This window comes from Stenella coeruleoalba (assembly GCF_951394435.1).
Source record: "Stenella coeruleoalba genome assembly, chromosome: 8".
Lineage (NCBI taxonomy): Eukaryota > Metazoa > Chordata > Mammalia > Artiodactyla > Delphinidae > Stenella > Stenella coeruleoalba.
Window position 1 is genome coordinate 2561893 of NC_137154.1, and position 24658 is coordinate 2586550.

Sequence of the window (24658 nt, forward strand, 5' to 3'; positions counted from 1 at the left end):
GCCACCCAGATCCATTTCAAATGCCTGAACCATAGTCACTCCCTTTTGATTTTTAAACGCATTCTTTTCTTGAATGGTTAAAGCAGATGTACACCGCACGTTTAATAGGCCACAAACAGGCTGTTTTGGTGAGCCTGGAGTTCAGGGTGAAACGCGTACAAGTCGGAATGACTCCCTCACACCTTGACCTGTGAACATTTCTCTTGTCACTGCCCAGGGGACAACTCTGAGGGGCTGTCTTATTAGGGGGCTTCCCCACGTGGTTGACCTAAGCTGCTGCTCGCATCTCCACTCAGCTTCTCTCTCCACCCAGCCCTGCACACTGTGAGCGCACCCTAAACTCCACCTCCCGGTCCCTTCCTGGGGAAGGCCTGGGGTGGCCTCCTAGCGGCGGGCTCTCCCCGACACCCCTGAATAAAGCTGCTACCCACACACCCTATTTTGATCTTCTCCACACCACTTTCCACCATCTGACACCCTATTTGCCTGCCCGATTGTTTATTGATTACGCACCACCACTACCGCGCGTGCGCCCCAAGAGCAGGGATTTTGGTCTGTTTTGTGGGTTGTTGTGGACCCGGCAATCTGTACACCACAGGCTCAGCGTGGGCTGCGCGCCTTTGAAGCCCCATTGGCAGAAGAGGAAACTGAGGCTGGGGATCTAAGCCGCTTGCCCACCACCACCGGTGGGGACGAACCCCCCCCTCCCCAGCCCCCAGCCTGGGCGGGGCTCCCCGGCCCTTAGGGAGGCTGTGCGCGGGACTGGTCCTCAGCTGTCAATCTCGCGCCCAGCGGCTGCCGAATGGAGCGCGCGGTGGCCCGGAGTCAGCCCAGGGGGTGGGGCGAGGCGCCGCGGCCAATCGCGGGGCGCGACGGCGCCGGGCCTCACAGGGCCCGTCTCCGATTGGTCATCTGCCATTACGCCACATCTTGGGACGACCGGCCTGGAGCGCGCGAGTAGGAGCGGGTGGGGAGCCGGGCGCGGAGACTGGCGCTCAGGTAAGCGGGCCAGCTGCGCAAGTGTGAGACGCGCGCAGGGGAGCGGGGGGCGAGCAGGTCCGGGGGCGTGCGCAGGTCAGGGGTGGGATGGGTGCGCGCAGGAGCGTGGAGGGGGACTAGTGCTCTGGCGAGGAGGAGATGCGTGCTCAGGTGGGCAGGGGTGCGTGCGTGCAGGTGAGCAGAGGCCGGAGATCTAGGGGCGCAGGTTGGCCACCCGAAGACGGCCTTTCGGAGATGCTCCGTCCCCCGGTGGTCGGGAGATCCCGGAGGAGCCGGGGCGGAGCCAGGTGGGTGCTTCCTGCGCCGGGTGGGCCGGTTCCTTCCTCGGGTGCCCCGCGTGAGCGGATGCAGTTTTCTGTTGAGGAAACGCGGATAATTTGTCTTTGCTCACCGAGAAGGTGGGAGCAGGTAGCAGGAGACTCTGAATTGCTTTACTAGGAATAGATTAATGGGGGGGGTGAGGGGGGGTCGATGCACGGCGGGCAGGGCAGGGAGTGCTCACAAAAGACCAAACGCTCCCTCTTTTCTTTTCCAGCTTTCCCGACTAACTTAAATAATGATGTATTGCCTCTTTCTTGGACATTTTATAATTTTATGAAAAAGGGTTTTAAGGGTAGGGATTGCTCTGGTGAGATTCCCGACAAAAGGTAAAGAAAAGAGACAGGAAAGTTGGAAATGAGGAATCGTGTTTATCAAAAATGGTGTGTGAGACCTGTTATTTACTGGGTGTTTCCTGAGTGTCCGGCACTGGGCTGGGTGCTTTGACCTTAATTCTCAGAACAACCTGTGTACTTGGCATCGCCCTCATCTTACAGATGAGGAGACTGAGGCTCCCGAGAGGTGAAGTGACGTGTAGAGTCGTGTACTTAGCGGCAGAGCCGGGGTTCAAACCCAGAGATACCGGCTACATGACTTTGGTTTGGGGGGAAGAGCCCCGTCGGCAATGCCTGCATTTAGTAGGGGGGTGGGGGTGGGGATGAGAAGCTGAGAAGCTTGGGGTTTGCAGAGGCCAGGTGGTGGTTGAGCAGCCCCAGGCACCTTGAAGGTCCCCAGGAAGGCGGCAGGAACAGGCCTGAGGAGGATGGAGTTACCCCACCTGCAGGACACTCGCCACTCAAAAACCAGGACGGTTTGCCAGGCAGAAACAACCATGCACAATTAATTCTTGGAAAACTTCCCACAAAATCCTTTTATGTAACTACTGCTGCTAAAAAAAAAAAGTGGCAGATTTATGCAGCAGATCTACCTATTTATGTAGAAGATCTACCTAGTAGAAAGCTGCTAAGATCAGAGAAAGTGAAGAAGCAAACTTACAAAAGAATTTAGAGGTAAACGAATTTTGGGGGAGAAAAAGGAGGGAGAGTGGGTGTGTATCGTGTGACAAGTAGCTCGTGAGACAATCCGGAGAATACACAGCAAAATTCAGTGACTCCAGGGGCTGGATTGAGGGGATTTGTTGTCTGACTTTCAAACTTCTGTTGCAGCGATGGTGTTACAGTGAGTGTATATTTTGCAACTTTCAAAAAACAGAAACCCTGTACCTGCAGTCAAAGCTGCAGTTTACCCTTTCGAATCAGAGGTCATCGTTTCTGGAATTTCCTTCCAGGGCTCACATGTATTTCTGGAGGCCTCAGAAGCGCCCCAGGAGCGGGTTGCCATGCCCCAGCCAGGACCTCAACCCTCCCCAGAGAAGCCAGGCCAGAGCTGTCCAGTGCCAAGAGCAGCCTCTGCATTTGTCAATTGGGGCTTGTGAATTGCATGGGCCAGTTGAGGGAGTGACCATTGGCAGAGGGCTGGGGGGGGGGGGATGCAAAAAAGCTGCAGGTAAACCCAAGAATGACCCCCGAAATCACTCCCCTATGCCTTGAGAGCAGATGACCTCCCTGACCCCGGAGAGAGCCACAGATGTTCCCAGAATTGTGGCTCTAAGAACTCCAAGAGCTGTACCAACAACTCATTTCATCGTTGTTAAATTCTTTTATTATACAAGTGTCCACTAGACAAACTAGGAAAAGGCGGGGCGGGGGGGGGGGAAGCCCACGTGGATGTCCCACACTACTGAGGGTTTGGGTATACGGCTTTTTGAATAGCTTTTTAGTGATAGACCGTCTTGCGGCTTGCCCTTGTGCTGTAACATACCAGGGAACTTTCTGCCACGTTAAGCTCATTCTTTTTAACAGTTGCTGAGTATTCCCCTGCACCGGTGTGTCAGTGTTTCTCTCACCTGTGGGTTTACACAGCCATCTGTACGTGTCCCAGGATAAATTCGTACAAGTAAATGCTGGGTCAACCTGAAGGTCTACCTGGCCTCTGAAATTGTTCTCCCACCAGGAGAGCAGCTGCCCAACTCTCACCGGTTCTGAATTGTATCATTCCTTTAAGTCCAAGTTGGGGCATGTCTGTATTTTTCAGTGTCTACCACTCCTTGGACTAACAAATTTCCAAAACAGAACCCCTGCTGTTCCGATAACATTCCAACTAAATGTTTCTGTATGTATGTTAGGATAGTACCTGATGCAGGACTCAGAAAGGTTGGCTCTTGTCATCACTACTCTGAATTTTACTCCACAGTCTCCCAAGTGTGTCACAGAGGGTGGCGTGCACGCAGACCCAGCTCTGTCCCTGTAGGTCTGTGCTAACAACTTGTTCCGCTTTCCTCGCCTCAACCCCCTCATCTGTAAAATGGGCCTAATGATGGCAACTCTCCAGGATTGGGGTGGGAATTCTATGAGCTGATGGGTGCTTGGAGCTTGGTAGATGCTCAATAAATAGTCGTCACCTATGATAGGTTGTATCATCCAGGATCTCACGTTCTTTTAATACCCTGCAGCTTCCCCATCAGGAGTCAGAGCCTGCTTCCCCTCCCCTTGAAAGCTGGTGGGCTTGTGACTCAGTGTAGCCAGATGAATGTGCTGGGTTGACGCGGGGCAGAAAAGGCAGCTCGGGCACCCCCTCCCACTGCCTTGAGTCCGCCATGCTGGGAGGAAGCCCAAGCTAGCCCACACCGAGCGAGCACGTGATGAGCCGCCGCTCCGGGACACCCCAGGCCATAGCTACTTAGCCAGCCTTCCCAGATTCCCAACCCACAGGAACAAAGGACGAAAGACTGTTTGTTTGTTTTGTTTTGACCGCACCCCTCAGCTTGTGGGATCTTAGTTCCCCGACTGGGGATTGAACCTGTGCCCTTAGCAGTGAAAGCATGGAGTCCTAACCGCTGGACTGCCAGGGAAGTCCTGGTAGATTGTTGTTTTAAACCACTACGTTGAGGAGTGATGAGCTGTGCAGTGGGTAACAGAACCCTCTGGGGTCGGGCCTTGCAGGTGCATCCCCCTTAGACCTCTGACAGGCCAAACGTCACCCCGATGCCCTGTGTGAGCCCCACTGAGCCTTCCTGAGGCCTGGGTGGTGCTGGTGGCGGTGTCGGCAGTAGCCGACTCTCTGGGGCGGACTCTGATGGGGCTTGGGTGGGGCTCTGAGCACTTGGCCCCGTGACCTCATTTACCCGACAGAGTAAGTTACTTTGCGGATGAGGAAACCAAGCCAGCAGAGAACTTGCAGCCTTGAGGGTGACATCTGGGCCTCCTGGGGGTTCACCATGCCATCCCATCCCTGCCATGCATCTCCAAATACCAGACCCTCGAGATGCCGAAAGAACTGCCACGGGGCTTAAGCCTTCTGTTGTGTGCACCCCGGGCTGTCGATGGTGATGTTCTCAGCTATAGCACATTGGAGGCACTCGCCTGGACTGCTTTGCTGTGAGGAGCCCACAGACGTCTCCCCCGCCGGGGCCATGTCGTGGCCAGACTGGCCCTTGAGGTTCTCACCATGATTGCAGGACGCCTTCAGCAAAAACCACCATGGAACGTTGAGGAACGAGATTTATTGCTCACGGGTCCTGTGGGTACACGCAGCCGGCTTGTGGGTAGAAAGAGGGTGCGGGTGTGGGGCTGGGCTCTGCCTTTGTGAGGGCGTGAGGGCGGGGTGTCTAGGGCTTCACGGGGTCACTCTTTATTGGTGACTTTAAAGCATAGGAACAGGAATTAGGGTGTGGGAAGGGAGCAGCGCGGTCACTCAAGCTGTCAGTCGCTAGGTCACCCCGGACTTCCTGAGTGAGGGCCCTTCGTGGGTTGGGGGACGCCTCGGTCCTTCTCTGGTGGTCCTGCTGGTGGCTATGTGTTCATTCAAGGTGGAGGGCTTTTGAAATGGACGCTTACTGTCAGGCACTCACACTACATCATCCCAAACCCTCAGGAGAAACATCCCTTTATCTTTGGCCTGTGGAACTCAAAATCCGGCCCAGGGAGCTGAGCAGGGTGCCCCCCGGCATTTCCCTGGCTCCTTCCCGGGTGTGGACACGAAACCTCCTTTATCCAGCCTTAACAACAAGCGCAGAACCTCGTGTGTGTGTGGGGGGGGGGCTTTGATGCCCCAAGACACTCAGGAAGGTCCCAGGTCCGGTACGTCTGCTGAGAACCAGCCTCCGAGCCCAGATTACTGCCAGCGGTGCCCTGTGTTCTTGGGAGCTCACTGGCTCCTAGAACGTGCGGTGGGAACGTGCAGGCTCTAGCGGGGCGTGATCCGGGTCAGTGGCACAAATGGCTTGTAGAAACGGTTCAGAGGCACGTGCGCTGCCTGGCGTGAGTCTGCAAAGAAGCCAGCTTTGGCTCGTTGCTGTTCACCAGCTGTGTCTGCCGTGTTAAGGCTCGTCTGCAAGACAACTCCTCCCTGAAGCCCTCCATCCAGCTCTGCCCGTTGTTGATCAGTGCTTACTCTTCGGCAGGCGGTGTGGGTGCCAGGCGGAGAAGCTGCGCGATAAGATTGCCTCCTCCTGGGGGATCCCCACCCGCGGGGGCCTCTTGTGCTTTAGAACCCCTAGGCGCTGAGCTTGCGCCTTTCACTTGGTCCCAGCGGCGGGCCTCGAGAAAATACCATCTGGGTCCTTGTCTCCCTTTGTTCCCCTGAGTCTCTTCGTGTCCCCTGCAGGACTTTGTTCAGCGGGTTGAAAAGGATCAAGCGGGCCTTGTGGAGCGTGGGAATCTAGCGACTTGAAAGGGGGCAGTTCGAGAAGGAAAACCTGCGTTCTACCATGAAACCGCTTGGTAAGAGGTTGGAGGTAAGCCCGTCTCAGCACTGCTGCTCCTGGGCAAAGGCAGGGACTTTTCAGCTTTGGAGAAGTAGAGGCAGCTGGTCCCTCAGCTCCTGGTATCAATTCTCGTCTGACTCTTAGCAAAACAATAAATTACATCCAGAATGCCACCCTGTGCCCTATTTTCAGCCATCTCCTGCCAAGGATGTTACTTACACCTTTATTAAAAATTCAGTGCTTATGACAGAGGGGTGAATGAACGCTATTATAAGCTCAGAATAATTATCTGGGCTTGTTTTAATCCCTAGAAGAGACGCTTCTTCCTTTCGGCTTTCCACATCTAGTTCACAGCCTGTACATTTCTGGCCCTTTTGCAACTTTCCAGCACGTTAGATCAGAGTAGCTGCTATGTACCAGGCTCGGTGTTCTGTGTTTTGGGGCTGTAAAGATGGGTGGTCCCCGCCTATAAAGAACTCTTCAGCCTGCCTTGTACATCGCAGATGCTCCACAAACTAACCTGTGTAAATTAACTTAAGTGATGTGGCTGCAGTTTTCATTACTGAAAAACTGTAAATGAATACACAGTTGTATTAAAGTAATTCATGTTCCCATTTGAAATAAAATCAGTGTTAAGAGGCTTATATATAAAGTGAACAGTTCCGTGACTCATCTCATAGCCTCACTTCCCAGAAGCGAATACTTTTCATTCCCTTAGCTACTTTTGTGTGGTTTTCACCTGCTTCTCTCTAAACCATTTCCTTTCAGCGCTCCCAGCTTTACACGTTTCCTTCTATACATCTAGTAGTCAGTCAGTCATCAGAGTTTACATGGTTCTGGCAAAGTTATTATTATTTGCTGTTAAGCTAAGTAATGTACTATCATATGGTTTGGGTGTTTTTCCCCCTTTGTATGGCTTTTTAATCTTTCTGGAGTCAATGGTCGCCTCCCTTTTTCCATACACTCAGGTTTCTGTGTATCTATCACTAATTTTTTTTCTGCATGTTTTAACAGAGCCATCGTACATATCAACGATTGTTCTACACACTCGAACACAACAAAATGTGTCATTTCCTTTCCTCCTCACCCCTGTAGCCGTTCGTCTTGTGCCGGTGTGGACCGGTTACTGTCTGGTCCACTGCACAGCTGTTCTCTTGGGACTTCCTCCTGTCCTTTCACTGGGCATTTCTTTAGCAGCTTTCTTGGATCCTGTGTCTTCTCTGAATAATAGTTAACCTGGGAATAGAACTGTAGGTTGAAATAAGTTTCCGTCAGAATTTTGAGTTTTCCACCCTTGTTTTCTAGAATCCAGCCTGCTGCTGGTGTGACTCTTCATCCTGGATTTTTTCTGAAAGCTTTTAAGATCATCTTTTTTTTAATGCCTGATATTTGGAACCTTGACAATTGTGAACTTGTTCTAGACGTGGAGACGTCACTGCTTCCCCCATATTATGACCACTGGTTGGCTTGTATGTTGGTACAAGATGAGTGGCTATGGGTGGGAGAGAGGAATGGAAATGATAAATTGTGTTGGGAGTATGTAGAAAAATTATTAATATGTATGATAGCTCTGTTAGAGCATTCAGAAAAAAAAGTTAGTGATAGATGCATGGGAACCTTAGAAAATGGAAAAAGTGAGGCAACCATTAACTCCAGGAAAAATAAAAAGTCATATACTGAGGAGGGGACATTTTATAGGAGACCTGAATGAGGAGACCTTCTAAGCTGAGAAGTAGCGGGTGTCATGAACAAGATAAACCACATTTAAGGATTGGTAGGGAAATCTAGAAAAATGGTACAGATGAACCGGTTTGCAAGGCAGCAATAGAGACACAGATGTAGAGAACAAACGTACGGACACCAAGGGGGGAAAGTGGCAGGGGAGGTGGGGGTAGTGGTGGTGGAGTGATGAAGTGGGAGATTGGGATTCACATGTATACACTAATATGTATAAAGTAGATAACTAATAAGAACCTGCTTATAACAAATAAATAAATAAAATTAAAAAAAAATGATTGGTAGAGACCTCCTTGTGCCTGGAGCAGAGGGTATGAAGGGAGAGTGGGGACGAGGGGAGGAAGGAGCACATTGTGGGAGGGTTCTGAGCCACAGGTGTCTGGGTTCACGTAGTAAGAAGGATGTTCTGCTGCCGTTGGAAAATGAATGGAGACAGGCAAGAGCAGAAGTAGGGCCATGTGGGAGGTTATTGCGGGTTCCAGGAGTGAGTCTAAGATGCACTGATCTCTTCCCTGCCTGGAATCTCCCATCTAGGACAAGATAAAGAATAGGTGAATGAAGGAGGCCAGCCCTGTGGGGCCTGTGAACAGTGGCAGGGAGGTGCAGTGTCCGTTTGTCACGGGACGATCTGAACGCAGTGTCTCCTTCCCTCAGGGCCCAATGGCTGCAAAGTCACAGTCCAACGACCCCAAAACCAAGAGTCCTGGCAGCATCAGCAAGGCCGCGACCCATGGGCAGTGGGGCCGTGCCTGGTAAGGCTCTCACCCATCTTCCCAGCTAGAAAGTAAAGTGGAATCTCAGTGAGAGGTTGCCAGCCTTTGGGATTTCATGAACCTATTTAAAAAATTCTTTTTATCAGCAAGACTATCATTAGTAGCAGTTTCCCCTTTTAGAGAGTGAGGACTTACAAGAAGAAGAAACTAAAAACTGATTCCAAGGACAGCTGGTGCCCTTGTACCGCCCTCACTGTGCAGCGCATGGGGGTCATGGTTGTCGAGCCATAGAGTGCTGGGGACTTGGTGAATGTCCCCCATGGCCCAGAACGGGAAGCCTCTGGCCACCTGGGTTGTGAAAGGCCTTCTGCCTTTCGTGCCCTGGGCCCTGGGCTTTCTGGGGGTGCCCACGGGTCTGTCGGCCTTCAGACTGCTTACAGTGGAGCATGCAGGTGGGGTGCCTTCCCCAGGCAATGGGGGCCTTTGCGCTGCGAGCTGACAGCCTTCTCTTGGGAAGCGCTGGCGGGTTTGCACGTGGAGCAGAGCATCCCGTGCGTCGGGTCGGAGGGTCGGGAGGGCGCCACGTGACCTCCTACCGTCCGTCCGCCCCACAGGGAGGTGGACTGGTTTTCCCTGGCAAGCGTCACCTTCCTGCTGCTGTTTGCACCCTTCATCGTGTACTATTTCATCATGGCCTGCGACCAGTACAGCTGCTCCCTGACGGCCCCCTTGGTGGACATCGCCACTGGGCAGGCTCGACTCTCAGACATCTGGGCCAAGACACCACCTGTGACGATGAAAGCGGCCCAGATCTACGCGGCATGGGTCACGTTCCAGGTCAGCCCTCCCGGCCACCGGCCACCATGGGTGGGGCTCCGCCTCTGCAGAGCGTCCCCTCCTGCCGGGACAGTCCTGGCCCCTTGTCAGGGGTGGAGTCCTGGCTCACACTGGCGCCCTCATTCCCGGGACCCAGCAGGGAATCACCTGCAGCCCGAGGGACTTAGCTCTGTCTTCAGATCAAGGGCACCTGGTGGCATTTCAGTGTCCGACTCGCTTTCCGCTGAGCCTCCTCGAGGTTCAGGGCTGTGCCCAGCCCTGCGGGGACCTGCCGAGCAGGAAGCAGGACCCCGTGGCAAAGCGTGAGGGCGTGGCCCACCAGGGAAGCCCCACGCACCATGGGGAGCTTATCCTCAAGGGCCGCTCTCGGTCTCAGCAAAGCCAAGGCTGTGTCCCCAGACCTGTCCAAGGACAGCCTTGGCTCTGCTGTGACCCCACTGGCCTCCCAACCAGGAGGAGTTCATCAGAAGGCTGTCTGCACCATGAACTTGGTGAGCAGGTGGTGTTTACTATCTGAACCCAGGAGGTTTCCAGGGAAACGGTGCTGTGAGATGCCACCCCCTCCCCGCCCTGCGGTTTCCTGTTCTAAAGGAAGACTTTGACCACTACTAGCTGTTTCTCCCCACATTCCCAGCTTTCGAGCTTCAGATTCCCTCTCATTTCAGGTCTCTTGGTCCCTTTGGGTAAAAAGTGATTCAGAGCAGCGAGAGGCACAGTAGCCTAAAGGCAGGAACAGCCCACGTGTCCATCGACAGTTCTGGACACACACAGTGTGATCCATCCACGTGGTGGCATGGTATTCTGCCATAAGAAGGAATGAAGGTCTGACCCAGGCCACAGCGTGGACGGACCTTCAGAACACGATGCTCGGTGAAAGAAATTAGCAACAAAGGGATACATCCTGTCTGATTCTGTTTATGTGAAAAGTCCAGGATGGGCAAATCCATAGGGACAGAGAGTGGGTTAGTGGTTGTCAGGGGCTGGTGGGCAGGGCCCGAGGGGAGTGACTGCTTGTGGGTGTGGGGTTCCCTTTGGAGGGGGTGAAACCGTTCTCTAATTAGACATTGGGGAGGGCTGCACGAGCTTGGGAGCGCACTGAACACTTCCGGCGAACACTTCCAAAGGGCGAGTCGTCCAGAATGTGAACTAGTGGGTTCTCCCGAGGGGAGTGGCCGAGTCCCGTGGGCAGACGGCTTGGGCGCTCTGAGTAGTGATGAGTTTCCTGTTCAGGGCCCCCTTCAAAGCCCGCAGTCAGCCTGCAGCCAGCGCTCCCGGAGCTATAGACTCTCCTGGAAGGAATAACTGGCTATGAGTAGGCTCTCTCCCGTTCCTTCGGCGCCTCCCCGTTTATCATCTCGGTTAATAAAGCAAGGTTGTGTCGAAGCACAGCAGGCCCCCAGCTCGCAGGGGATTTAGCGGAAAACCTCTGTGTCTCAGGTGCTTCTGTACGTGCTGCTTCCTGACTTCTGCCACAAGTTTCTGCCGGGCTACGTGGGGGGCGTTCAGGAGGGCGCCATGACTCCTGCAGGTGAGCTGGGCCCCGCCCCTGCTGCCCACCTGTGGCAGCTCTGCCCGCCCTTCATCTCACGGGGCCTCCCCCCACCCCCGCCCCCGTGCACCTTCCGTCCCAAAGGCTGCCCCCGGACAAAGTAAAAACTTTGCTTGGGAATTTCCACACCCCGGGACCGCCCCAGATTCGAGGTGGGAAGGAATGCGCCCTGCCCCACACTGGCTGTGTAGCCGGCCTCATGGAGCTTCTCCCCGGCGGCGACGCTTCGAGTCCCCCAGGGGCACTGGTGGGACGGGGCTTTTCTTAAGGGGTCCTTGGGGCTGCCTGGCCCATTCATTCCCCGCAGTCACTGAGACCCCACCCCAGCACACAGAGAGCACCTGGTCCCTCAGGGAGGCTGCTGGGTCCCCCGCCAGGTACCCTAGGGGACGCTCGTCCGCTTCTGCTGTAGCTCAGCCCCAGCCTCCGGCAAACTGCAGGCTGGTGACTCAGCCTCTGGCTGGCTCCAGACATTCCGCACCCTCTCACCCTTCCAGGAACTCGGCAAGCAGGAGCGGTTAGTCCCCAGCTCACAGCGTGAGGTGTGCCCCGGGCATTTTGACCCCAGGGGCCCGACTGGCAGCAGCAGCTGACTGGCTGTCAAGCCTGGGGTCTGGGGACCCCGGCAGCTGAGGCCCAGAAAGGCGGCAGGGCCGGAGCCAGGAGCTGTTGCAGCTGGGGGAACGCCTCCGATCTTCCCTCTTCCCTCCGCAGGAATCGTCAACAAGTATGAGATCAACGGCCTGCAAGCCTGGCTCATCACGCATCTCCTCTGGTTTCTTAATTCCTACCTCCTCGCCTGCTTCTCTCCCACCATCATCTTTGACAACTGGATCCCGCTGCTCTGGTGTGCCAACATTCTGGGCTACGCCGTCTCCACCTTCGCCATGATCAAGGGCTACTTCTTCCCCACCGATGCCCGAGACTGGTACGTCCTCAGCGGCCGGTCGAGCCCAAGATGGAGAGCAGGTGCCTTTTTCTGTTACCTTGGGCTGGGAGGTTGCAGAGCCCTGAGGACTGAGAATCCTTGAAGGAGGAGCTTAAGGGAACCTGATGGACTCTGGGAAGCATCCTTTCCAGATGTCTGGGTGGCTTCTCCTGCCTTAGGGAGGATGCAGTTGAAGACGGCCGAGTCCATCTCTGGTGGCCGAGCTGTGTCGTGTAGGGCTGTCAGGGAGCAGGGGGGTGGAAAAGGCATATTCTGGTTGGGTGGCAAAGGCAGTCCATCACCTCTTTTTCTGGAACGTCAGTGTGGCCTGAAACAGTCTTAGTGAGGAGTCCTGTTTTCTCAGTGGCTTTAATGTAAGAACTTCCCAGGGAGAGCCTTACTGATGGGTGTCCATTCTCATGGGGCCCTGGGTTGGATAGTTATCAACCATGCATCCATCTCTCCTTCATCTATCCATCTATCCAGTTCTTCGTCCATTCATCCACCCACCCATCCACCCATCTGTCCATCCATCCACCCATCCAACTCATCCATCCATCCACCTACCCATGCACCCATCCACCCATCCATTCATCCATCCATCCCCCATCCCTTCCTCCACCCCTCCCTCCCTCCCTCCCTCCCTCCCTTCCTGTCTCCCTGTATCCATCCATTCACCCATGCACCCATTCATCCAGCCCATTTATCCATCCATCCACTCTTCCCCCCATCCCTCCCTCCCCACCTCCTTCCATCCGTCCATTCATCAAGAGATGTTTGTTGGGTTCCTCCTGTAGACAGGTGTAGGCAGTGGGGCTTTAGGTGTAAACCAGATTCTTATTCTCGGGGTGCTTACATTTTAGTTTGGGGGTCCAAATGAAAATAAACTATGTTTCCTTTAACTGTTACACCTAAACTCTTAGGAAATGTGTTTGGTTGGTGGTACTTTGAGCCTGTGTGATTTTTTTTATCAAATAGTGAGGCTGGTCTTCTAGGACTCATGGAAATCATTTTCTCTGCTTTATAATCACATCCCCTGTTGTAGACTTTGTATATTTGGCTTCTTTCTACTTACCCTACCTGAGGGAAATGGACACGAAAATGTGTTTCTCTGACTAGCACAGAAATCCCTGTGTATGTACAGCCAGTTATACTTAATGAAGGTCTCCACAAGGGTTACTATGGCTGATTCTCTGATCGCTCCTGGAGAGGGCTATAGGTCAGGTAACCAAGGTAACGAAACATTCAACTTGCCCAGCAAGGGATGGGTGTGGGCCCTGGAGCCAGGCGCCCGGCTCTGAGCAGCACGCTTTCTTCCACATCTACCTCGGCATCACGTATAACTCCACTGGCCCACGGGAGACCCGAATGCCCTGTGAGTCTTTCAGAATAAAATCTCTGTCCAGTCGAGCCAGTTGGGCAGCTCAGCTGTGCTGTGCCTCCAGGGAGCCTGGAGTGGGGAGGGAGGACCCTGGGTGCTGGCCCAAGGGAGGTGCACAGATACAATCGCCCCACCTTCCCTGGAGCAGAGCGAGCAACTCAAGGGCCAGAGGTGAACGTGGAGTGAAGCTCTGAGTCTGCGGGGAGGGAGGGAGGCTGACGCGACCTCTGCCTGCCGCATCCCCGCAGTTCACGGCAGGTCTCCCCCCAGGTCGTCTCTCTTGGGCCTGCCGTACCCAGGCTGGGCTGGGCACCTATGTCCGTGCCAGCCGCGTAGGCCACTTGTGAGATGCGCTCGTTGACGACACGCATCTGTTCTTTGTATTTTAAAGCAAATTCACAGGCAATTTCCTTTACAACTACATGATGGGCGTTGAGTTTAACCCCCGAATCGGGGAGTGGTTTGACTTCAAGCTCTTCTTCAATGGACGCCCCGGGATCGTCGCCTGGACCCTCATCAACCTGTCCTTCGCAGCCAAGCAGCAGGAGCTCTATGGCCACGTGACCAACTCCATGGTCTTGGTCAACGTCCTGCAGGTAGCCTCTCTGTGGCCCAGGGGGGTGGGAGCTCTGACACCCGGTGGGCGCTGGGGAAGCCTGAAAGCCAGATGGTTTTCAAAAGACCGTAATCTGCCGCCTTTACGTGGGGGTCGGCCCCCCTCCCATGTGTCTCTGGTCAGTACACGGCCGCTCCTGTGTTGCAGGCCATCTATGTGCTGGACTTCTTTTGGAACGAAACCTGGTACCTGAAAACCATCGACATCTGCCACGACCACTTTGGGTGGTACCTGGGCTGGGGGGACTGCGTCTGGCTGCCGTACCTCTACACGTTGCAGGTGAGAAGCAGGGGCAGGGAGCCCCCTGTGACGCATGCCCAGCACAGCAGCACACTGAGCTGTAAGGTCCCCGGGCACCCCCAGCGCTGCCCTCGGAGCAGACACAGCTGAGCACATGCCGAGCCTTGTCGTCACCCAAGTGTGTGTTTTTTTTGGGGGTGTGGGGTGGCGCCAGAACCTGGAGAAGGGAGGCTGCTCCCCTGTCTTAGGAAGAAGAGAAGGCTTAGTGTACGAGTCAGCACAGGCCACTGTAACAAATGCCACGGACCAGGCGGCTTAAACAACAGGTTCATTGTCTCCCCGTCTGGAGGCTGGAATCCGAGACCAGGTGTGGGCAGGGCTGGTCCTCCTGAGGCCTCTCTCCTCGGCGTGTAGACGGCCGTCTCCTCCCTGTGTCCTCACAGGGTCGTCCCTCTGTGTGTGTCTGTGTCCTGACCTCCTCTTATAAGAACACCCGTCCTGTGGGATCGGGACCCACCCTAGTGGCCGCATTTTACCTTCCTCACCTCTTGAAAGAAAGACATGCAACTCCAAAGACGGTCACATTCTGGGATGCGGGGTGTCAGGACTCCGACATGTGAGTCTGGGGGACACAGCTCAGCCCATAGACTGAGAGAAGATGATGATACGGAGTAAACTTTGGGTCAAAAGTAATGCTTTGGGGGATCTGGGTGGATGGAGGTGGGTATTTGTATTCACGTGTGTTCAAATCTCAAGGCTGAAAGGATGAGAGGCCTTCTTTCCTTCCGTCATTTGCATTTAAGCTTTGAGTATGTACACGCAAGAGTGGAGGAGATGCAGGGGGCCCTGCGCTCTCGGAGCTCTCAGCTGGGAGGGAAAGTCCCTGACACAGGCAGTCCAGTGCGGGGAGGGGGAGCTGGACAGGAAGTGGGGTGCTGACCCCTGAGAGAGGGCCAAGGAGGAGCCCCCAGCCAGCAGGTGGGGGTCAGAGCCAGGCTGAGAGTAGAATGATGAGTCTGAGGGTAAGAACATTCCAGAAAGGCGGAGTGGGGAATACATCAGGGTGGGGGGGAGGGCCGAGGGGGACATTTAAGGCACGAGACAGTTCAGCGTGGCTGGGACACAGGACGTGGGGGTGGCAGGAAGCCTTGCCCAACTGGAGGCTGGAGGATCAGGGGCCAGCACCGGGTGGGAGGCCTACAAGAGGGGAGTGTTCCAGGCGAGAAGAGGATGCTGGGGGTTGGGGGGCACAGGCTCCGGGAAGAGTTCCCACGAGTAATGAATCAGGCCGGGTCCCCAGGAGAGCCTCAGCACACGCTGCAGAGCCGAGGGTAGAAAGCCTGACTGGGGAGCCTGAGGGACCTGGGTTTGCACCTCTGTAGGGCTGCCAGCCGCGGGAGGGGGCCTTGAACTCGTCCCTGAGCATCTCTGAAAAAGTAGGGCGGACATCACCTCTGTTAGGGCTGGGCATCCGCGTTCCTGCACCCGCCGTGTTCTGAGGCTGCTGGGGAATAGGGGAGAGGCCTCATCGTGAACCCCCCCGCACCCCTCCCAGCTCACAGAGGACAGCCCTGCTTTCCTCTGCATGGCACGCGGGCTCCTGTGTAGGGTGGCTGCTTCAGAGGCCTGGCCAGATGCCCACCTGCCCGTTCTGTGAGCAGGTATGAAGAGGTGTGGCGGTGGGGAAAGAGCAGGTTCTAGGGCACTTGAGTCGTTAGCGGTGGCCTGCCTTAAACAGGACGTGCAGGAGTGGAGAGGACCAATGCTAACAGACCTTGTCGGCTGGCCCGGATGTGCGCGGGCAGGTGGTGAGTGGTTGCAGCCAGTCCTGCAGGCGATGATAACGGGGCCCATGGTACCTGGCTGACTACCCTGTGCAGCAGCGTGAAACCGGATCACTGGGAGAGGAGGAAAATCACAGCAGAGTGAGCAGGCCTGAGGGGAGAGAGCCCTGGGCTGGGGGCCACAAGTTCTGGACTCTGGTCCCCACGCTGGATCCTCTGGACGGACCCTCTGGACTCATTCCTCTGCTTGGCTGGTTGCAGGCTCACTGGTTCCCTGATTTTGTGAACACCATTTTCCAAGCACGCAAAGCGCTAGCAGTAGCTCGCTCACACACACACACACACACACACACACACGCGCGCACACACACACGCACACACACACACACACACACACGTGTATGTGTGTTTATTTGATTATGTGACTCTGGTGCGTTCAAGTCCAGAATCTTCAGGGCAGCCAGCAGGCTGGAGGTCCAGGGAAGAGTTGGTACTGCAGCTGGGTCTGCAGGCCGTCCGCTGGTGGAATTCGCTCTTATTCCAGGGATTCTTTCATTCTTAGGGCCTTCCGCCGATTAGACGAGGCCCACCTGCATTGCGGAGGGTGGTCCGCTTCATTCAGTCTAATTGGAAACATTAATCCCATCTAAAACATACCTTCGTGGGGCTTGCCTGGTGGCGCAGTGGTTGGGAGTCCGCCTGCCGATGCAGGGGATGCGGGTTCGTGCCCCGGTCCGGGAGGATCCCACATGCCGCGGAGCGGCTGGGCCCGTGAGCCATGGCCTCTGAGCCTGCGCGTCCAGAGCCTGTGCTCCGCAACGGGAGAGGCCACAGCGGTGAGAGGCCCGCGTACCGCAAAAAAAAAAAAACAAAAAACCTTCGTAACAACTAACGTTTGACCAAGTGTCTGGGTCCCGTGGCCTAGCCAATGTGACACATTAAATTAACCATCACAATATTATATTCAAATAATGCTTGTAATATTGTTATATAATATGTATACTATATATGATACACATGTGTATGTATGTACGTGTAGATAGACAGATAGATAGGAAGGCAGCTAGGTGGGTAGGTAGGTGGACGTGCAGATTTGCACAGTTACCTGTCTGATCCCACGGCAACCCTCCGGGGCGGGCGCTTCTATTTACAGGAGAGGAAACCGAGGCAGGGCACGGGGGCAGCCGGTCAGGTGCACAGCAGGGCTTTGAACCCAGGCCGTGCTCCCGAGCCCGCTGTCCCGCTCAGCCTGCTGACCTCTCCCGCTCGCCCTGCAGGGTCTGTACCTGGTGTACCACCCCGTGCAGCTGCCCACCCGCTACTCCCTGGGCGTCCTGCTGCTGGGCCTGCTGGGCTACTACATCTTCCGGATGGCCAACCATCAGAAGGACCTTTTCCGCCGCACGGACGGGCGCTGCCTGATCTGGGGCAGGAAGCCCAGGGTCATCGAGTGCTCCTTCACGTCGGCCGATGAGCAGAAGCACCACAGCAAGCTGCTGGTGTCCGGCTTCTGGGGTGTGGCCCGCCACTTCAACTACACCGGCGACCTGATGGGCAGCCTGGCGTACTGCCTGGCCTGCGGCGGCGGCCACCTCCTGCCCTACTTCTACATCATCTACATGGCCATCCTGCTTACCCACCGCTGCCTGCGGGATGAGCACCGCTGCGCTAACAAGTACGGCCGCGACTGGGAGCGCTACACGGCCGCCGTGCCTTACCGCCTGCTGCCCGGAATCTTCTAAAGGGCCGCCCCAGGAGGAGCCCCCAGCGGGGCAGGGAGGAGAGCTGGAGTCAGGTCCGCTGGGGCAGCAGGGTCTCTGCGCCGCACTCCAGGAGCCTCTGCGTCCTCACCTGTAAGATGCAAACAGCCCGGCACTTGTCCTGAGTGGAATTCCGGGGGCTTACACCGACTGCCTTCTCGCCAGCAGAAGTGACCAGCTTTCTCCGTGCAGTGTCCCCAGGGTGGGAGGATGACCTGGCTGGCTCGCAGATGACGCTGTTTCTTCCCTGGGGTCTGAGCTGCCCACCGCCCAGACAGCAGGAGTCCGACACTGAACGGGATGTCTTCCAGCCCCCGTGGTCAGTCCTGCCCTTACTCTTGCTAAATAAAGTAGAAGTGGACACGTAAGCTGTGGCAGTTATCAATTGACGGCCTTTCAGCCCCAGGTGCAGCCCGGCATCACCTGCTCTGCGGTAGCGAGCTGTGCCCTTCAGACTTCTCTCCTTCGCACGTGCACCTCGTTACATTTGTCTGTAGAGGGCGCTAAGGGATGCTGCACGCGTAGGGGCATCTTCCGGTTCTGGTTCTTGTACAGACTTGGCCCAGGCAACCCAGAGAACTTGGCCACACCATCCGGGGGGCCTCACCCAAGCCTTCCCCAAAGAGACCTGAACCCCAGCCTCGGGGACGGGACACCCTTCACGTGTTTTCTTACCTTGGGCACACTCCTTGACCCGTAGGTATTCTGTTTTTTTTTTTTTTTCAATTTACTTATTTATCTTTGGCTGTGTTGGGTCTTCATTGCTGCACGCGGGCTTTCTCTAGTTGCGGCGAGTGGGGGCTACTCTTCATTGCAGTGCACGGGCTTCTCACCGCAGTGGCTTCTCTTGTTGCGGAGCACGGGTTCTAGGTGCACAGGCTTCAGTAGTTGTGGCACGCGGGCTTCAGTAGTGGTGGCTTGTGGGCTCTAGAGTGCAGGCTCGGTAGTTGTGGCGCACGGGCTTAGTTGTTCCATGACACGTGGGATCTTACCGGACCAGGGCTCAAACCCATGTCCCCTGCATTGGCAGGTGGATTCTTAACGACTGCGCCACCAGGGAAGTCCCCACAGGTATTCTTGACAGCTCTCTTTAGACGTTATGCCCTAGTCGAGTTAATAATTCTTTATTCAGGTGTATCTGGGACGTATTGCAGGTTTGGTTCCAGACCTCCCCAATAAAGCGATTATCACAATAAAGCGAATCACACAAGTGTTTTGGCTTCCCAGTGCGGAGAAAAGTTAGGTTTACACGATTCTGTACTCTTTTAAGTATGAAATAGCATTGTCTTAAAAGACAGTGTATACACCTTGATTTTAAAAAGCTTTATTGCTAAAAAATGCCAAAACGGTGACCATGGTAACATCACAGGTCACTGATCACAGATCACCGTTAACAAACAGAAAGAAAAGTTTGAAGTACTGCCAGAAATGCCAGGATGTGACACAGAGACGCAAAGTGAGCAAATGCTATTGGAAAAGTGGCACCGGTAGACTTGCTGGATGCAGGGTCACCAGAAACCTTCAGTCTGTAAAAAGCGTGATTATCTGCGAAGCACGACGAAGTAGATGTGCCTGTTTTAACCTTTCCCTGTTCAGACTTCTTTGTGGTTTGTCTCCCAGTGGGGCCTGGACATAGACAAGGGCTCGATTTCTGGTGTGTAGAGGCGATGCCCGGGGAACTTTGGGTCAGATGCTTGGGTCCTGCCTCAGAGCTTTGGGTACCGATCACGGGATTCAGGGGAGGGCTCCACACTTTCCCCACCGTTGGCCCTCTGTTGGGGCCACTCTTGTGCTGGGTGTGAGAATCCATTCCGTTTGCCAAAGGAAGAAATTCCAGTCTGGCCGCCTGCCCCCCACAAGAGAGCGGAGAAGCCACAAAGATGGCGGTGCTAGGCTTGCTTCACACCTGGAGGAACCGAGGACTGGAGTGTGCTGGGGGCCCCGCTCCCTGGGCAGGGAGGGCAGGTGCAGGGCAATGCCTCCCCTGCTCAGTCTACAACTGGTTGAGCAAAGACAGGCGGCCTCCTGCGCAGCCAGGAGGGGACCGGAGCTTGGGGCCCACCTGGGCCGACTTAAGAGCCGTGATTTTCCAATGCTGGTGCCCCACCCCTGCCCGTGGAGCTCATGGGCCAAAGGGGGTCCCAGGTGTTTGTATTGTCACCAGCCACACAAGTGGTTTGAGTACCAGGGCCAGAGCAGTGAACTCCCACGGGATGGCGCTGAGTACGGTGGGCCCCGCCGTTTCCTCCCAGTCACTGTGTGAATTCATTTTAAGGAGGCTGGAGGGTGGTGGCTGTGAGCTCAGACCCTGGCTTCCCTATTCAACAGCTGTGTGACCACGGCCAGGCAATTTCCCTCTCTGTGCTTTGTTGTCCTTGTTTGAAAACTAAGGGCGATGATTGTCTTCTTGCCTTGTGTGAGGTTCCTCAGCCAGATTTCCTGGGACAGCTCTGGGTTTGAACCTTGGATCTGCCCCTCAGTTTGCCAAGTTTCGTTCGCGTGTTAGCGTCTTGGAGCTGGGCTGCGCTTTGACCTGTTTTGTTCCGCGTGCTCAGCTAACACAGTGAGGCAGGGCGCCCCGTGCCATAGGGTAGGTTTATCTGCCCTCCCTCACCTCCTCTGCATGTGGATGAAGCCCGGTGCCCCCTCTCCGGGCAAGCACTGGGGAGCCCGGAGCTCCACCTTTGTGCATGGTGAGTTTGGCGTAGGTGGTGGGGGGAAAGGATGGTCCACACCGGAGACGCGCTGCCCACGGCGATGGGCTTGGCTTCACTGCTGTCTTCAGGGAGAGCTACCCCAGGAGGGACAGAGGCCTGGGGGTGTTCCTCCAGTTCTTGGCGCTCTCCTACCTGGATGTGGGTGTTGTTTCGATCATGAGAAGGCAGGCCAGGCAGTGACCCAGCCAGGTTCTCTGGGTGAGAGGCTGAGTTGAATAGAATATGCAAGATCAAGATGTAAGTCCACACCGCACGCTTCTTTTCTAGAAAGGGCAGGTCGTTCTCACACTGCACAACCACACTCTGCCCCTCACCAGACTCAGATCTCCACATCTATTGGGAAAGATGTCGAAAGCATGCCCTGGAGTGTCACTTGGGCAGACGTGATTAGGAGGCAGGGACGGGATGGCTTCAGTGGGCGCCAGAAATTCAGCGCCCCACGTGTGGCTGTCCACCAGTGACCCACACACAGACCTGCTCAGGCCGCCAGTTCCTTGTCCTGGGAATACAGGCAGGCCTTGGAGATTGGTGTAGGGCCAGCTCACTCACCTGGACAAACAGGGATGTGAAGAGAGCTCTCGGTAAGAGGCAGGTAACCAGGGAAGCTCACTCACCTGGACAAACAGGGATGTGAAGAGAGCTCTCGGTGAGAGGCAGGTAACCAGGGAAGCTCACCTGCCTTGGGGCCTTAAATACCTCCATAAGCACCGGCGACTACAGAGGTCCCCCTCCGATGCCTCTCTGGCCTGAGTCCCATCCATGTGTCCAGATGCCTCCTCCCTGTCTCACTTGTGTGGGTTAGGGTTAGGGTTAGGGTTAGGATTACGTGGGTTTAGGGTTAAGGTTACGGTTATAGTTTGGCAGGTTAGAGTTAGGGCTATGGTTAGGTGGGTTAGGGTTATGGTTAGGGTCTTAAAGCCTTCTCAAAACTTCACGGATCAGCAACTCCCACGTCTCCCCCAGAAGTTGCTCTCAGGTGATGGCAAGTCCAGACCCGCTCGTGGAATTATCCCTCTCTCACCCAACCGGCCTGTACTCCTCTTCTGCAGGAGAGCCTTCTGCAGGAGAGTACAGGCTGTCCTGCAGAAGGCATCCGGCATCCGACCACTCCCTACCGTCTCTGTGCTGAGCCTGTCCCAGCCCCGCCCTCTCTCGACAGCAAGAGGAGCCCCAGCACTGGCTTCGTGGCCTCTGGCCTCTCGGCCCCAGCCTGTTCTTAGCACAGCACAACAGTCAGACTTGTCCTGTTAAGGTGTGAGAGTCAGAGCATGTCACCGCTCTGCTCGAAACTCCTCAAGGCCTCCTGTCACTCACAATAAACATCAACGTCATTTCCAGAACCTAAGGTTTGCCTCGCTCCTTCTCCCACATTTGCCCAGCGACAGCCATGCCGGCCGCCTCGCTGGCCCTCCAAGGCCCCAGGACTCTTCCACCGCAGGGCTTTTGCACAGGCTGTTTCCTTTGCCTGGAACACTCTTCCCCTGGCATCCGTCTGGTCCCTCAACAACCTCCTAGACGTTTCTTAAATATCACCTTCACAGGGAAGCCTTCCTCACACACGCATCCCAGGACTCTGCTTGGCTTTTCTTCATAGACCCTACTCTCCAGTTACAGATTATAAGTTACCAATTTATCTTGCTCATCTGTCTCCCCCACAAGAACACAAGATCACTGAGGGTAAATTTCTGATTATTTTGTTCCCAGATGTATCCGCAGCCCCAGAACGCCGTCTGCCCTGTGTCAGCAGCTGACTCTTCCAACTTCTACGGTACACCCACCACCGCTGTGAGAACCTTACAGATACTCTCTGACCCTCACAATAACCCAGCTACTAAATACTATCGTCATCACCCCCGTTTTATAGGTGGTGAAACCGAGGCACAGATGGACCGTGGGACCTGCCCAGGGTTCCATGCTGATACGTTGCAGAGCTGGACCTCAAACTCCCTCTGGCGCCAGAGTCTGTGCTCATTACCACCTCCCCTAGAGCTTCATCTCCTCTTGCCCTACTTGTTAAATAACTAGAAAGCCTGTGTCTTGAAGCAGGGCTGGGCCAGAGGCAAGCTTTCTGCCAGTGCTTTCAAGGACTTTGGGTTGCAACCCACTCATGGGTCATCAAGTCATCCCCAGGGTTATGTATTATCTGTCTCCATGTTATGAGTGACCCCTAAATTGAGTGGCTTAAACCAACAATAAACATCATCTCATGCAGTTTCTGAGGCTTAGGAATCCAGAGGCGGCTTAGCAGGGGGTCCTGGCTCAGCGTCTCTCATGGTGTTGCAGGCAGGGCGTTGGCTAAGGCTGCATCACCCGAAGGCTCGACTGAGGCTGGAGGACTTTCTCCCAAGGCAGCTCCTCGTGTATTTGGCAACTGGTGCCGGCTGTTGGCTGGAGGCCTCAGCTCCTCACCACGTGGGCCTCTCCACAGGCTGCTTGAATATCCACACAACACGGCGGCCCCCACGGTCTGATCCCAGACACACAATGTCCTTTATGCCGAACCTCGCAAGTCCTGCTCCCCCACTTCTGAGCTATTCCATTGGTTACACAAGTCAGCACCTTTCAACACGGGAGGGGGCTACACAGGGGCTACCAACAGCCAGGGGTGCATCTCAGAGGCTGCCTGCCATAGGTGACTTGACAATAAAGGAACCTGCAAAAGTCCCTGGAGAGGGGTGCCTCACTGACGGTGGCATGTCTGATGGGTGGCAGAGTTCCACTCAGAGGCAAGAGCGTGGACCTCGTCAGCTTCCCCAGGCTGCACCTTCCCACTGAGGTCCAGGGCTCCTCGTGGTGTGTAGCTCCCGCCTGGCTCTGCTTTCTGGCCCAGCACCTAGGTTGTTCTCAACACCCATTGCTTGATGAACTTGATGCAAAGACGAGGACGAGAATATGGCAGGTTCAGCTAAGAACATGGGAGGCCGGGGACTTCGCTGGTGGTCTAGTGGTGAAGAATCTGCCTTGCAATGCAGGGGACACAGGTTCCATTCCTGGTCAGGGAACTATGATCCCACAGGCCACGGGGCGACTAAGCCTGTGTGCCACACCTACCGAGCTTACGCGCCTCAACTAGAGCCCGTGTGCCGCAAACCACAGAGCCTACGTGCTCTGGAACCCGCGCGCCACAACCGCTGAGATTGTCCTCCATTCTTTTCATTCTTTTTTCTTTATTCTGCTCTGCAGTAGTTATTGCCACTATTTTATCTTCCAGGTCACTTATTCATTTTTTCTGCCTCAGTTATTCTGCTATTGATTTCTTCTAGAGAATTTGTAATTTCATTTATTGCGTTGTTCATCATTGTTTGTTTGCTCTTTAGTTCTTCTAGTTCCTTGTTAAATGTCTCTGTATTTTCCCCATTCTATTTCCAAGAGTTTGGATCATCTTTACTATCATTACTCTGAATTCCTTTTCAGGTAGACTGCCTATTTCCTTTTCATTTGTTTGGTCTGGTGGGTTTTTACTTTGCTCCTTCATCTGCTGTGTATTTCTCTGTCTTCTCATTTTGCTTAACTTACTGTGTTTGGGGTCTCCATTTCACAGGCTGCGGGTTCATAGCTCCCGTTGTTTTTGGTGTCTGCTCCCAGTGGGTAAGGTTGGTTCAGTGGGTTGTGTAGGATTCCTGGTGGAGGGGACTGGTGCCTGTGTTCTGGTGGATGAGGCTGGATCTTGTCTTTCTCGTGGGCAGGTCCACATCTGGTGGCGTGTTTTGGGGTGTATCTGAACTTAGTATGATTTTAGGCAGCCTCTCTGCTAATGGGTGGGGTTGCGTTCCTGTCTTGCTAGTTGTTTGGCATAGGGTGTCCAGCACTGTAGCTTGCTGGTCCTTGAGTGGAGCTGGGTTTTAGCGTTGAGATGGAGTTCTCTGGGAGAGCTTTCACTGTTTGATATTACATGGAGCCTGGAGGTCTCTGGTGGACCAATGTCCTGAACTTGGCTCTCCCACCTCAGAGGCTCAGGCCTGACACCCGGCTGGAGCACCAAGACACTGTCAGCCACACGGCTCAGAAGAAAAGGGAGAAAAAGAAAGAAAAATAAATAAATGAATAAAATAAAGTTATTAAAATAGAAAAAAATTATTAAAAATAAAAAAGTAATAAAAAAAAAAGAAAGAGAGAAAGAAAGAAGAGAGCAAACAAACCAAAACACAAATCCTCCAATGCTAACAGGCGCTAAAAACTATACTAAAAAAACCCAAAAAACAAAAACCAAAAGATGGACAGTCAGAACCCTAGGACAAATGGCAAAAGCAAAGCTCTACAGGCAAAATCACACAAAGAAGCACACACACATACACACTCACAGGAGGAGAAAAA

The 24658-nt window shown here is 54.7% G+C and overlaps 1 protein-coding gene across 2 annotated transcripts; it reads left to right on the top strand.

The window, feature by feature from the left end:
- Nucleotides 1-912: 912 nt before the first annotated feature.
- Nucleotides 913-19020, top strand: DHCR7 (7-dehydrocholesterol reductase). Of its 2 annotated transcripts, none has more exons than XM_079929662.1 (9): nucleotides 913-999; nucleotides 5983-6098; nucleotides 8474-8571; nucleotides 9147-9369; nucleotides 10807-10897; nucleotides 11633-11846; nucleotides 13619-13823; nucleotides 13991-14122; nucleotides 17145-19020. In XM_079929662.1, exons 3-9 carry the CDS (start codon nucleotides 8480-8482, stop codon nucleotides 17607-17609), a joined length of 1422 nt encoding a protein of 473 aa, XP_079785788.1. In that variant the 5' UTR covers nucleotides 913-999; nucleotides 5983-6098; nucleotides 8474-8479; the 3' UTR covers nucleotides 17610-19020. The 2 variants fall into 2 exon arrangements, with proteins under 2 accessions (XP_079785788.1, XP_079785787.1); XM_079929661.1 differs by having other exon boundaries at nucleotides 5983-6112; nucleotides 17145-19019.
- Nucleotides 19021-24658: the final 5638 nt, after the last annotated feature.